At 40.9% G+C, this 15,448-nt stretch overlaps 2 protein-coding genes across 2 annotated transcripts in view; one reads left to right on the forward strand and one right to left on the reverse strand.

The window, feature by feature from the left end:
* LOC139448161 (centrosomal protein of 63 kDa-like) overlaps window positions 1-8,610 on the reverse strand; it is a 32,883-nt gene extending 24,273 nt beyond the window's left edge. The window contains exons 1-5 of the mRNA XM_071229680.1: window positions 8,524-8,610; window positions 7,159-7,244; window positions 5,281-5,470; window positions 3,078-3,173; window positions 111-254 (exon numbers count right to left, since the gene is read on the reverse strand). Coding sequence (XP_071085781.1) covers window positions 111-254; window positions 3,078-3,173; window positions 5,281-5,470; window positions 7,159-7,205 — 477 coding nt within the window. The 5' untranslated portion in view covers window positions 7,206-7,244; window positions 8,524-8,610. The remainder of the gene's footprint in view (window positions 1-110; window positions 255-3,077; window positions 3,174-5,280; window positions 5,471-7,158; window positions 7,245-8,523) is intronic.
* Window positions 8,611-9,165: 555 nt separating this feature from the next.
* Window positions 9,166-14,081, forward strand: LOC139447562 (COMM domain-containing protein 2-like). Its single transcript, XM_071228965.1, has 5 exons — window positions 9,166-9,315; window positions 9,555-9,632; window positions 9,858-9,940; window positions 11,261-11,434; window positions 12,498-14,081. The coding sequence occupies exons 1-5, from the start codon at window positions 9,249-9,251 to the stop codon at window positions 12,693-12,695; spliced, it is 600 nt and encodes a 199-aa protein (XP_071085066.1). The 5' UTR covers window positions 9,166-9,248; the 3' UTR covers window positions 12,696-14,081.
* Window positions 14,082-15,448: the final 1,367 nt, after the last annotated feature.

A 15,448-nucleotide genomic window follows, 5' to 3' on the forward strand; every position in this document is an offset into this window, starting at 1 on the left:
TATGATTTTTGTTCTTCGTTGCATGAATAACTCCAGTGCATGAAAGAAAATTGAGATATTTTACCCCGTGCACAGCAGGACCGATATATGGTCCAACAGCTTCCTCTCACCTCCATCTTTTCTCGCAGTCGTTTCATCTCGGTCCTGCCGCCCTCGATCTCGGTGGTGGTTTCCGCCTTGAGGCGGTGCGCCTCCTTCGTGTGGCGGGAGTGTTTCTTCTGGAGCTTCTCATACTCCCGCTTCATCCTCTGCACCTGGGACAGACACGCCATCGTAAACAATGTGTCATGTGACCATCATGGCTGCAGCAGTAATCCCAGGCTACTTGAGTGAGTGAGTGAGTATGGTTTACGCCCCATGAAGCAATATTCCAGCAATATCACGGCAGGGGACACCAGAAATGGGCTTCACACATTGTACCCATGAGGTGAAACCAACCCAGGTCATTGGTGAGACGAGTAAACGCTTTAACCAGAAGGCTAACCCACCGCCCCCAAGGATACTTTGATGAATCAGAGTTGGTGTAGATTTGTCCTCAACAAATTCAAGGCCTTTTCAAGGGACTTGCAGTCAAATTCAAGGCAAATATGATCCCTGTATATAATTCGGAAGAAAACTAGTAGTTCAAGAAATCGTCATACAAAGGAGGTATACAATATCAGCTGCAAGGTTTAAATTACTCGTTATGCTGCAACATTAAAGCATTGTAGACATTCACAAGCACTTTTCGTGTTTCCCATATGAATAGTAAAAAAACTCATGTAGTTAGGGAGTAATTCAAGGTCTTGCCAAGTCAGGTTGTTTATTTTCAGGATCTTTTCAAAGCGAATGAGTGAGTGAGTTGTGTTGCTGCTTTTAACAGTATTCCAGTCATATCGTGGCGTGTCAGCTTAATGTGGGAGGAAAGCCCCAAGTGATGCAGGTCTCGGACGTTTACCACTTCGGTGAAACCCATGAGCATAGGTATGGTGCTGACAAACCTAGAAACATAATCAGGGCGAACCGGGATTCGAACCTACAATCATAGGTTTCTGGCGTGCCCAAGGACCGCAACTCTTCACAGAAAATTGCGGCGCCTTAGACGACTGCCCCCTTCAAGGCGAATGCCGATTTAAGGCCTTTTGAAGACAAACTGTAAAAATCAAGGCATTTCCAAACCCTGAGTGCAGTCTGGACTGGACTGCAGTGATAGACACAGTCACTTGTCTGTTATTCTGAGACTAGTGAAAATGTAGAGGGACTAATTTTTTTTCTCCCCAAATCCAGTTATTTTGCATAAGCCACTAGTCCGGAATGAGCTGCGGACTACTTGGATATAACCAATGGTGTCTATCCTGGACTGACTAAATGAATACAAAGGGGTGAGTTTTGGTAAACGATGCTTTCATTTCACATCTTGTCAGCTTTAAGTGAGAGGAAATCCTGAGTAATGACATCTCCGATGTTTACCACTCTAGTGAAACCCACCAGCACAGGTAACGTGCTGACAAACCTAGAAAAATGATCAGGGAGAATCTGGGATTTGAACCCACCACAATCATGGTCTAAGGGAGGCAACTCTACAAAGTGTCCTCCAACCCGTGCCCCCATAGGTATTCAGTTTTTCTAAAAAAGATTTTAATGGGATGTTTGGAGGTGTCAGTTGCTTGAGAAAGATGCTGGTCCCTGTCCTAACACACTGAAGCCAACAACTGGTTACACAAGGAACAAACTTTATAACAACATCCGTTTGTCTTTAGATCAAACATCTGCAGAAACATTTCTACTTTGTCTAAAAATGAAAGTATGTTATTGAACAGGGCATAACTGTTTAACAGGATTTTGTGGACCAAAATTTAAAAGGTAGAGACTGGGTTGGAATTGGATATTACTGTGTGGATCAAATTGTGTAGTCTGTTTGTTTGTTCCTTGTTTAACTCCACACTCAGCAATATTCCAGCAATCAGCCAAGACATGGAGCCTGAGAACAGTGTTTGAAATAAAAAAACAAAATGCCAGGCTGCCATCAGGACCCACAGACTTCAGAAGCTGCAGGCCCTGACTTAACTCTTTAGGCCCTCATTAAAAAACTGCAGATTATTGTGTCAAATAAAAAACATGAAAATTTACTGCAGGCCATGAGGACCCGTTCGATTTTGAAACTACGTGCCCGACACAGAATCTACTTGCCACGGACCTAGGGGCAGGCACTTATATTAACACTCCCTGAACTCAACCTAGTTGTCTCGTTTGACAAGCCAAGGTTGCTTGGGGCCAACTCAAACTCAGAATGCCCACAGGGCCTGTGACAAAACCACTGGACTACAGCATGATACATTAGAGGAGCCAGCTGTGGAATTTGGACAATTAGGCAACCAAATTAGTCGCCAGAAGAGTGAGTGAGTGAGTGAGTGAGTGAGTTAAAATTTTAAGTCATGTCGGCAATATTTCAGTCACAATAATGCATATATAAAAGGTCAGCCCACTGACAAGTAACATCACAGATCACAGGATCTGCACCATCCCTCTCGCTGCTGGCGACTGTTTGCAAGCTAAGCCCAGACTTAAAGTGATTAAAGATAAAACACTGGTCACCAGAACAGACCAGAGTGCTGCAGGGTTTGACCTTGACTTACAAAAGTGGGGGTCCAAGGGACCCTTAATAATTAATGTTAAGGGTCCTTGCAGGCAATACGAGGGTCCTGTAAAGTAATGGAATGGTGTCTGGAATGAATCAATGTGGACAGTGGTCATTATTGATGGATGAAATGATAGACATCCATAACTGCTCTTGATGCGCTATAGGTGCAATGGATATTATTGTGCATCCCTCAAGACACTGCATGGTTTTTTTCTGTGTCCAATCTCAACATTCGTGCATCTCGTAAAACCTTGGGGGTGATACATGGCTACGGATGCTGACGTCTTCTTCATCCATCATCATTCTACTACAATACAGCAAACCTCAAGGACACCCTCCCCACCCCATAGATTCCCAAACTAGAAGGACGAGGATGTTCATCATAGCAGAATGGAGACAAAACACACGACACACAAGATAATCGTTGACAGAGTTGGGTTATTTCTTATCTTTGTACCTCAGTGCTGAGTTGAACGACCTGCGCCTCGTACTGCTGAACGACCTGGTCCCGGGTCCGACTCGCCTGCGTCAACTGTGTCCTCATGTCCTCAAACTGCAACAGATTCAACATCGACATTCACACTGGCACGCTCACATGTAAGGGTGACTATTGAGGTATTTTTGACTACTGCGATACTATTGCGATAGTTAAAACAACTATTGCGATACTATTGCGATAGTGGCCCTTCTATTGCGATACTATTGCGATAGTTTTCACTTGCAATTATAGCAGGCTTTAGCAGCATATATTTCAGCATTTTGACTGACACCATCAAAATAATTATAACTTTCTGATACTATTTGTAAAGAAAACAAGAAATGAGAAGAAAACAAGTTCAAATTGACCTCTCAAAAACATTTTAATACAAAATTTCACTTCATGTAACTTGTAAAGTCTTAGGTTACTGCAGTGTTTAGGCACCAATGTGAATGAATGTGATTGAATGACTATTATTTGACTATACAAACTGTCAAACTAATTGTCACATTGGCATTCACTGAATGACTAAATGCGATTCAACATATCAATTAGGAAACAAAGTTGACAAAACTGACATGTGGCGTCCGCCATCTTGTCAATGTTGCCTAGCGACGAGTAGCTAAGGGACGTAATTCTAAATCAAGCAGACAAAGTAGTGCAATGCAAAGGAAAGCACGACAGAGGTTAGATGATCATAGGAGTTGTTTCTATTTTTTTAAGTAAGTAAATGTACCAAACAAATTAACTATCGAAACTATCGATAGTTAGACAAACCATTGCCAATAGTATCGATTCTTTCAAATTGCATTCGATAGTGTACTATCATGAGACAAGCAATCGCAATCAATCGATAGTTCAATGTATCATTACACCACTACTCACGTGTGAGTAAACAATATCGACATTCAAACTGGCACGTTCACATGTGAGTAAACAATATCGACATTCACACTGGCACGCTCACATATGAGTAAACAACATGGACATTCACACTGGCACTCTCACATGTGAGTAAACAATATCGACATTCACACTGGCACGCTCACATGTGAGTAAACAATATTGACATTCACACTAGCACGCTCACGTATGAGTAAACAATATCGACATTCACACTGGCATGCTCACATGTGAGTAAACAATATCGACATTCACACTGGCACGCTCACATGTGAGTAAACAACATGGACATTCACACTGGCACGCTCACATGTGAGTAAACAATATCGACATTCACACTGGCACGCTCACGTGTGAGTAAACAATATCGACATTCACACTGGCATGCTCACGTGTGAGTAAACAATATCGACATTCACACTGGCACGCTCACATGTGAGTAAACAACATAGACATTCAAACTGGCATGCTCACGTGTGAGTAAACAATATCGACATTCACACTGGCACGCTCACATGTGAGTAAACAACATGGACATTCAAACTGGCATGCTCACGTGTGAGTAAACAATATTGACATTCACACTGGCACACTCACATGTGAGTAAACAACATGGACATTCAAACTGGCACGCTCACGTGTGAGTAAACGATATCGACATTCACACTGGCACGCTCACATGTGAGTAAACAACATGGACATTCAAACTGGCACGCTCACGTGTGAGTAAACGATATCGACATTCACACTGGCACGCTCACATGTGAGTAAACAACATCGACATTCACACTGGCACGCTCACATGTGAGTAAACAACATCGACATTCACACTGGCACGCTCACATGTGAGTAAACAACATGGACATTCAAACTGGCACGCTCACGTGTGAGTAAACAACATGGACATTCACACTGGCACGCTCACATGTGAGTAAACAACATCGACATTCACACTGGCACGCTCACATGTGAGTAAACAACATGGACATTCACACTGGCACGCTCACATGTGAGTAAACAACATGGACATTCACACTGGCACGCTCACATGTGAGTAAACATCGACATTCAAACTGGCACGCTCACATGTGAGTAAACAATATCGACATTCACACTGGCACTCCCACAGGGCATTGTCCTAGTGAAGGAGAAAGGGAGTTTCAAGAGAATTTCAGTCATATTACAGTTCCAAGAAATGGAGGAAATCTCAAAGTGAGTAAGTGATTGTTGCCTAATGCCGAAACAAGTCATCAACATATACAACTCTTGTAAGATTCACCTGTCTGTTCTTGTGTTCGAGTGTCGTGGTCTGGATGTTCAGCTCCTTGTCCTTCATCTCCAGCTGACTCCTGATGGCCGCGGTCTCGTGCTCCCAGTCTCTTCTTTTCGCAGTCAACATGATGTCCAGCTGTCTCATCAGCTCCAGCAGCTCCTCCTGACACGACGACGTCAACCCCCCTCCCGGTAACCTAGGCAACACAGCACGTAGTAGTGTAATAATGTGGCCATCACCTCCTGACACGACGACGTCAACCCCCCTCCCGGTAACCTAGGCAACACAGCACGTAGTAGTGTAATAATGTGGCCATCACCTCCTGACACGACGACGTCAACCCCCCTCCCGGTAACCTAGGCAACACAACACGTAGTAGTGTAATAATGTGGCCATCACCTCCTGACACGACGACGTCAACCCCCCTCCCGGTAACCTAGGCAACAAAACACGTAGTAGTGTAATAATGTGGCCATCACCTCCTGACACGACGACGTCAACCCCCCTCCCGGTAACCTAGGCAACACAGCACGTAGTAGTGTAATAATGTGGCCATCACCTCCTGACTCGACGACGTCAACCCCCCTCCCGGTAACCTAGGCAACACAGCACGTAGTAGTGTAATAATGTGGCCATCACCTCCTGACACGACGTCAACCCCCCTCCTTGTAACCTAGGCAACACAGCAGGTAGTAGTGTAATTATGTTACACAATATTGATATAATTTGTCAAACATCTCCTGTTTTCATTACGTCAACCCCTCCCTTGGTAACCTAGGCAACATACTATGCAACATTGTTAATGTGACCATCAGCTCCTGAAATGATGTTACCCTCAGATTTTGTTTGATTGTTTGTTTGTTGTTTAACGCCGCACTCAGCCATATTCCAGCTGTATGACAGCAGCTTGTAAATAATAGAATCTGGACCAGACAACCCTGTGATTGATATCATAAGCATCGACCCACGCAATTGGGATACGATGACTTGCATCAACCAAGTCAGCGAGCCTGACTACCGATCCTGTTAGTTGCCTCTTACAACAAGCAATGTCACCTTTTATGGCAAGCTTGTACCACTTCCAAGTAATCTAGGCAACAAAGTACATGATTGTATTGTAATAATGTGGTTATGTTGTTTTCATTTTGTGTATTTTATGCTTATCTGGTACTTTGGCGACAGTTGTTAGGATTCTGTTTTTCAATGAACTTTTTTTAACAACAATGTCACAAAAAGTGAAAAAGAATCAATGAAAATACAATGCACAATATAAGATCAATGTGAAAGAAACATATGGCAAATTTATACAAAATGTTGGCAATATACTTTGTGGTAAAACATTGTACTTAACACTGCACACCTCAACACACAGTACACAACACTGACATTATGTGTTTAACACTGCTGGACGACTTCGAGGGACTCACCATTACTGAGTGAGTGAGTGAGTGAGTGAGTTTGGTTTAACGCCGCTTTTAACAGTATTCCAGTTATATCACGGCGTGTCAGCTTTATGTGGGAGGACAGCCCGAAGTGATGCAGGTCTCAGACGTTTATCACTTCGGTGAAACCCACGGGCACGGGTATGGTGCCGACAAACCTAGAAACATAATCGGAGCGAACCGGGATTCGAACCCACAATCATGGGTTTCTGGCGTGCCCAAGGGACGCATCACTGCACAGTGAATTGCGGTGCCTTAGACGACTGGGCTACCCGTGCCCCCCACCATTACTGACAGACATAAAACAAAACAAGTACACGTTCTAGCAATCTCCTACCCTAGCAGGCCTATCAAGGTTCAACCCCAAAACATATTGCAAAATGTCATCTTAAATTTGGAAAGGGAGACACTTACAATGGCATGCTGATGCTTGGTAACTTACTTATTGTTTTTTTGCAACTCAAGCCAAAGACCAGAGAGTTTTTCCATTCTGTTTTCTCAGCTCGAATATACACCAAAGACCATCATCTGAAACAGAAAATAATTAAGTTATTTTGTCTTTTGATGCCACAGTAATATTCCAGCTATATGTGACCTGTAAATCATAAAGTCTGAACCAGACAATCCAGTGATTTATATCATGAGCAATGATATGTTGTAAAGGTATGATTTTACATAATCAACCAAGACCTCATGATCCATTGCGTCACCTCTTACGACTATGTATTGTTTGGTGTTTAACGCAGCACTCAGCAATGTTCCAGCTATGTGACTGCGGTCTGTTAATAATCGAGTCTGGACCAGACAATCCAGGGATTGACACCATGAGCATCGATCCACGCATTTGGCATACGATGACAGGCATCAACCAAGTCAGTGAGTCTGACCACCAGATGCCAGTAGTCGCCTTTTACGGCAAGCATGGGTTGTTGAAGACCTATTCTACCCCGGAATCCTCACGGGTCTCTAATAACCACCACAGATTGCACAAAAGGTCAAAACAGATTGATGAAACCAGCCCAATGTTAAATGTTAATATTTAAGAAAATGAAACATGATAGATGTTTTTCAGACACTCAGGGACATGTGAAAGGAAGTTAGTGTGGTTTAAAATATGGTCTTCGAAAGTAATAAGAATTATAATCGAATAGCAGCATAATGACATTCGATTAGCATATTTCATATACACTCACAGACACGTGGGACTTACTGTTCATTTGTATAACCCTTCCCTGTGATCAGAGATTAAAAATTATAATATGGTAATACCTCAATGAACATTTGTTCAAACCTGTTCAGGTACTTGACTAAACAGGGAGTATGTGTTAATCTGATGATAAATTAAGTAAGCACCTAATCTGACAACTAAACATGCTAAATAATCTGCTTACTCAACATGCTCAAGACACTCAAAACAAATTAATTCACTGCATTTTGTTCAGATTTGAAATATTTATTGTCTGTACTCTTGTGGTACTGAAGTAAAAACAGGTTCACAGATAAATACTTTCAAACATCAGACTTTCTACAATGTATCAGTGATGAATCTTGATTGTGTAAACATGAAGCATCCTTCATTGTAGTTATTCATTGAACATGTTGAACCTTTGAAAGACAGAAAAAGGACATGTAAAAGAGTAAGTCAGAATAAGCTTACTTTAACCACTACCTTATTTTGGGAAATAGTCCTGTCCGACTATTATATTCTTTTTTGACTATTATATTCTGTTTGAGTTCAAAAATAAACGTGGGCCCCAAAACAGCTAAACCAAAATGGTAGTCCCATATTCTGAGAAGAATGTCTAACCTTTGAGTTCAAACATGATTTTGAGCAAGTTTCTAATCCAATTCGTGACCATAAATATCCACTCAACAGTAATTTACAACAAGGATAAATCGTCTGACATTGAAAGTGATTGATTATTCCATTTACGACATCAACTTACAAACATGTTACTGCTTGTCCTGGTTGGTTTCAGAAAAAGTACAGGACACAGCGAAGGTTTATTTGCATGATTAAGTGATATCTAAAGATACCGTAGAGAAGAACATCTTCGATTTTTATCACCAATGTTGCTGGTCTTTGGTTTTATCGCTAAAATAAAAATTTAGTTGGATTGACATTCAAAACTTCCAAATCTCCCGGGCTCAGTTTGTAAATACAGCCACAAACTGGCCGATTTCCGCCGGATATAACCATTTGTACTACTAAACTAAAACCTATTCCATAATTCCACCATTCCTTTATGTAATGAAAGTGAAATTTTCACATAGTAAACAAATATTTGCTTAAAATAATTTTTTTGACGACAAAATATATACAAAGTATTCAAAAAGCAGTGTATTAGCATAGCTTATAATATTTTAATATTATTATTACTGCTGTATTAACAATGTTGATAGGAATAATTCTTTCATAAACGGATATCCGGTATAAGTTGCACATGCGTAGTACATTCAATCACATGCAAGAGTGATGTTAAAGTGAAAATTACGTTATTTGTGGTTGTGAGGCTTACAAATTAAACAACTATGTTGCTTGTACTTGAAGATAAGCACAAGGAACATCTGTCCTTTCTGAACGATGTCGGCACCGACGGTACTGTACCTCTTAGTGGTTTTGTGAAAAGGGGGCGTGGCAGAAATGTAGGAAATATAGATAGATATTGTTCTAAAATAATCAATAATGAAGATTTTGTATTAGTAATGATCACTAATTCTGTCCAGTATCAAAGTTCGAAAAATGTTTCCTTTCATTACAAATCCAATATTCTTAGCTTCATATCATAAATTTAATATGAATTACATTATAATAAACAAGTTATGTTTTTGTTTCAGTGGTACAAGAATTCTGCAAAATCAGTTTGAATTTCATCAGAAAAGGAGCTAACCCCAAAGTTTATCAAAGTGCATCACGTAAGATATTCAAGCTTTGTAATGAATGAAATTATATCAGCTGGAAATATTCACAAGAATATGAGACATTTAGGTATCAGTTTGATCACAATGATGCAGTCGAACATCTTAATTTCGAAATCAAAGATAGGGAAGTCCACGATTTTTGCTGATGCAGGGATATAACTGTTTATGTGGGATTAAAATTAGTACACTGTATCCTGCTCATGAATTCTAATTTTGCAGAAAAACTGGAAGTTAGTCCTGAAGTGGTCAAAAATGGAGTTGAGGGACTGATGTACCTTCTCACTGAGGGCTCCAAGTTGATGGTTGGTAGCCAGTTCTAGTGTTAAATGGCTGAGTTTTATATTTTGTCTAATTAGATAAAACTTGCCCTGTAAGTCGGGGCCGATATTCACTCCATTCACAGCAAATATCATTAAAATTTCCCAAATTGGAAATAAAAATTTTCAAATTCATAAGGAAGAGAATTTATGGATGTCAACTTCTTTATTATGAGGAACACAACATTTTGGAGTATATGCTTACTCCTTCATCTGGTGAATGAATGCTGTTAGGCAGAGAGCATATATATGTACATGTAAGAACAACAAAATTAGGTCGTCAATTCTATTATCTAGCTTGTTGCGGAGGATGTCAAATGCTTCTTGTAGAGGGATGTTAGTTGAAGAGGTCGAAAACATCATCGCTGTCCATGGTGCCTGTGAGGTTAGCTTCTTTCAGCTGGTTGACAAAAGAGGAGGAGTCACTGATGTTGGAATTTCCATCTTTGCCTAAGGGGGCTAGAATTCATGTCAATATATATATATATATATAACTGATAACTTATTTTATGGCTTTGTAGAGATAACCTGTATTGCACTGATAACAGAGCCATTGGATTGGACGAGGATTTAATGCTTAGTTTTACATTATTGCATTGAATGCAATGTCAGAATACAATGTCAAAATACCTCTGAATTTAATAGAATATGAACTTTACAAAAATCCCAATTTAGAACAAAATAGTTTTTTTCCCTTAGTTTAGAATCCATGCTTAATCCCTGATTACACTGCGTTCCTGCACCTGTGATGTACTAGCATTGACTCACCATCAACCATTGTACAATATTGTATTGATAATTTACATTCATCATATTTCTTCTGAAGCCCGTGAAGATACGGGATAGAATAGATCTTCAGCAACCCATGCTTGCAGTAAAAGGCGACTATGCTTGTCTTAAGAGGTGGCTAACGGGATTGGGTGGTCATTCTCGGTGACTTGGTTGATGCATGTCATCGTATGCCAAATGCGTGGATCGATGCTCCTGATATTAATCACTGGATTGTCTGGTCCAGACGCAATTATTTACAGACCGCCGTCATATAGCTGGAATATTGCTGAGTGCTGCGTTAAACAAAAAAACAACCAACCAACATATTTCTTCTGAAGAGTTTTAGACAACTTTGACTGTGGACCTCCATAGTGATGGGGTAGCTTAGTCATTAAGGTGTTTGCTTGTCACATGCAAGGTTTGATTCCCCATATGGGTTCAGTGTATGGAGCCTATTTCGGATGTCCCCTGAATTTGCTGGAATATAGCGAAAAGCTTTGTAAAACTCCAACACACTACGGCTCTGCTCTTCAGCTGAATGAGATCGACTTCCAAGACTCCATCCTGTGTCTGGGATTCAGCGAGGAGATGCAGCAGGCCATCCTGCAGGTGTACCTCGACAACCGGAGGGAGGTCCGAGCCACGCTGGCGGAGATGGCCATGGACCTCCCACACTACCACGACCTGGAGTGGAGGTTCGACGTCCAGGTAGGAAGTTAAACGGAGACTGTGCACCACGCTCTGATGTTTTGTTGCCGATCTCGATCCAACATATTTAAGAGCCAGGAGTGAAATTGAGACATTTCTCAGTGTAACCATGGTAATGCTGGATTCCGATGTTCTGCTCCATGTGCTGATCATGTGACAAAGAGACAAAGGTCATGGTCATGGACGAAACGGCTACTGTCAAACTTATTGAGTGTATGATGGTGCAGTGGGTCTACACCCAGCTACTTGATGAAAGAATGCAAGTCAAGCTGTGGGTTGCGATGTTGTAAGCCAAGTTTAAAAAGTCTGCCCTTTCTCAAAGACAAGGACTAAAACCCTAAATCACCTTATGCCAATCATGGAATCAGTCATGATGTCTGTTACTGATTATTTGTCAAATATTTTGTCGGTAGTTTATTATCAATAATTATGTTGAGGATGTTAAAACTTCATTTTATTTTCATACAAATGATCAATCTTGAAATTGTAATCGATTCTCTACTGTAGCATTTATCTTGTCGGAGTTGTCTCCCTTGTTTCAGTTTATTATGGTGTAGTTGTCATAAAAATAGGGATTTATGATCTATGAATGGAATAAAGAAACAGAACAACAGAAAAATAAGAGCAGTCTTGGAATGAAGTTGTGTTGTTGTCTATTTAAGGATAAAAAAAATTACAAGAATTGGTTCTCAGGCAATGACTTTTGAAAATATTGTGCAGACGGGCAGGGCTTTGTTTTATGTTTTTGCTTGTTCAAACTAGTATTTACCAAATAAACAATTGTGTACCATCAACCTGGGAAAGGGCCTCTCTACATAAACAATCATACAAACTCCTATTGCCGCCATGACCATAACACGAGATGCGCAGTAAAGCAGTGAGCATGTAAGGGGAAGTAACTGTGGCGTTACTGGATCGCATTGTTTTTAAGTATTAGGATTTTTATATTTTTTTAAAATGGAAATAAAAAGGAAACATGCGTCCGACTTCATGATGATGCTGGCGGTGCCCGAGAACCAAGACTATTATTGTTTTTAGCCTAGAGTGTTTGTTTATGTTGCAGCTTGCTTCGCGATCATTGCGGAGACAAACAACGCCCCAGATTGTGTGTAAACTTCACCTGAAGGATTGTGGGAAGGATGAAAGACATGTGATGATCACAGATCCTGTCAATCTTCTACATATGACCAAGGTCTTAGACGAAGCATTACAAGAAATGAAGTCGCCATACTGTCGTAGAATTGTCCGGAATATTAAGTGATTTTCCGCGTTGTATTCATGATAGTGTTTGTATATATTACTGACGAGATTCCTTATTGGTGAAATGTTTCTAAGATTTAGAAATATTGCTCTTAAAAACATGAGTACCTATTATTCCATATAAACAGAGGTTAGCATCAAGGGATGTTGGCCATCAAAATATCATGGGCTCCGTCAGTGCTGGCTCAGGCTGATGGGTTTACCGTATTTCTCAAAACCATAGGGTGAAAATATGAATGAAAAGATATTTTTTAAACTCGTCCAACAAAATGTATGAACAGTTGGGTGAAAGAAACAGTAAGAGAAATGTGTTGTTTGACTTCTCCAGTGAATGGCTTCAAAGAGTTACCTCCCTTGCTATAGGAATCGATAAGCTCCTCACAGCGATAGCCCTTTCGCAGAGCTCTCTATACTATCGCTGCCACCAGTTAAACCCCCCCACTGTGATAGGTGGCCACAACCATGCTTGGAGTTGAACTCGCAACCGAATGACCGTTATGATTACCAACAAGTGACGACTGTCGTGACGCCGAATACACTTACCCCTGCTAAATTACTTTCTTTGTTTGTCAGTTTAAATTTCCATTTCATTAAAAACATCATGTTATTGATATAGTAAGAATGTAAGGTAGAAGTTGGTTGATTTTGGTTTGCCTGCACTCTCGAACCAATCTGATTATTAAAACGTCAAAGTAAATTCATCTGGAAAACATGATCAGTCGTAAACCTTTTCAAAATGAAATATGATGGCATTCCCAAAGACATAAACAAAAGTATAAACGTTACTCCATTTGGGGTTGGGGGCAAATTTCAAGATTCTTGTAATGGCCGCGCCCACACTGATGACAGCGATGTTACAGAGAGTGTAAGGAAGGTGTCACGCGCTGGGAAGGAGCTTGAGGAATCGAGTTGACTCATTCCCAAAACACTGGCGTGTCAGAGCGGGGGTGCCGGGGTGCGCACCCCCTTGTTTCAGACACCATACATGTTGACTGCACCCTCGGCTACGTCATCTCATGGCTTAGCTGTTATTGCCCCCTTTACCAAACTCCTGGATCAGCCTAAGTAAGACTCAGGAGAATGAAAATAAAATTATTCTCAAATTGTTTATTGACAAATGTGTGAAGTTTGTGTTCACAGATCTGTGAACAAAGTAACGAACACATACAGATCCTTGATGACAGTTTCAGGGAAGGGAGGGCTTGTGTGAAATTTGCAAGTCCTGCCAACTGGCACAAGTGTAGTCTACCTTTAAACAAGCACCAGGCATGTACACCCAGTGCATGTTTTAGTGATTGACTGAGGACAAACTTGCCTAAGAACCCTCGAACACAACTGTTCTGTATGAACTCGTATCATATAGTATATAACTTATGTGTAAATATAATATATTTCTGAAGTGACTTGTTTCTGTTTGTGATTTCATATCTGAATTAGTGTCTTTAGATTTGGGCCTCCACTGACACACTGGGACATCATGAAGTATTGTTCAAAGTAGTGTCATGTTCCTAGTTTAAAGTGAGTGAGTGAGTTGGGATTAATGCCTCTTTGAACGGTATTCCAGTTAAATATGCTGGCTGTAGGTAGCGACCAAATTGATCATGCTTTATTTGTTTCTTTGTTGTTTAACCCCGCACTCAGCAATATTCCAGCTATATGACGGCGGTCTGTACATAACTGAGTCTGGACCAGACAATCCAGTGATTGACATCATGAGCATCGATCCACGCAATTGGGATTCAATGACATGCATCAACAAAGTCAGCGAGCCTGACCACCCGATCCCGTCAGTCGCCTCTTACGGCAAGCATGGGTAGCTGAAGACCTAATCTACCCCGGATCTTCACAGGTGTGTTTCATGAAGTATTCCAGTTGTAATGTGGTCTAGTGGACGGAACATTTGCCTGGAGAGCGAAGGTTGGTGATTAGATGATTAGATCCCCGACCAATACATGTTAGAAGATGGTACTTGTTGATGGTGATTCCGTAGTTTCAGATCAACAACCTACTCAAAACACTGGACCCAACACTGATGGGTGTGTTTTGTTTGTTTGCTTGTTTGTTGTTTAACGCCGCACTGAGCATTATTCCAGCTATATGACGGCGGTCTGTAAATAAACGAGTCTGGACCAGACAATCCAGTGATTGACATCATGAGCATCTATCCATGCAATTGGGATATGACACTCAATATATTGCACTCGTTTTATTTAGTCATGGTAGAATGGAGATAAACAACAGCCATCAAACACAATATGACCCTGTATATGCCCATGCAGTCTTTTACACACTAATACTTCACTCGAACAAATGACAACTCATTGAAAGCATGTAGCTTCACAAATTCATAAGATATAACATGAAGTGGGCACCCCTAAAGAAAACGAAGTTCTTCACCACAACATTGTGACCCACAAGATATGACGTCACGGTAGCATATAGAAAAACGCCAAATTCAAAGCTGTCCCCAAAACGTGAAATACACCCTTTGTCCATTTCTTTCACATATTCTCCACAAAATGTATTGCCATACATACTTTGAATGTGGGGTTGACTGTCCTCAGTCAAAAGTCTCTCACCTCTTCTCAACTCTGTGGTGTAGCGAATAGAGTGTGAATAGAGAGCGGTAGGTTGGTGGTTCGATCTCCAGTCACGTCATTCCAAAATACATAAATAGATGTATGTACTTGTTGTTTCCCTGCCTGGCGGTCGGGTATTAAACGAGTCGTCGGCGCGGGGTAAGTAAATCGGAAT

This window comes from Haliotis cracherodii, unplaced genomic scaffold, assembly GCF_022045235.1.
Source record: "Haliotis cracherodii isolate W230 unplaced genomic scaffold, xgHalCrac1.p SCAF_7, whole genome shotgun sequence".
Taxonomy (NCBI): Eukaryota; Metazoa; Mollusca; class Gastropoda; order Lepetellida; family Haliotidae; genus Haliotis; species Haliotis cracherodii.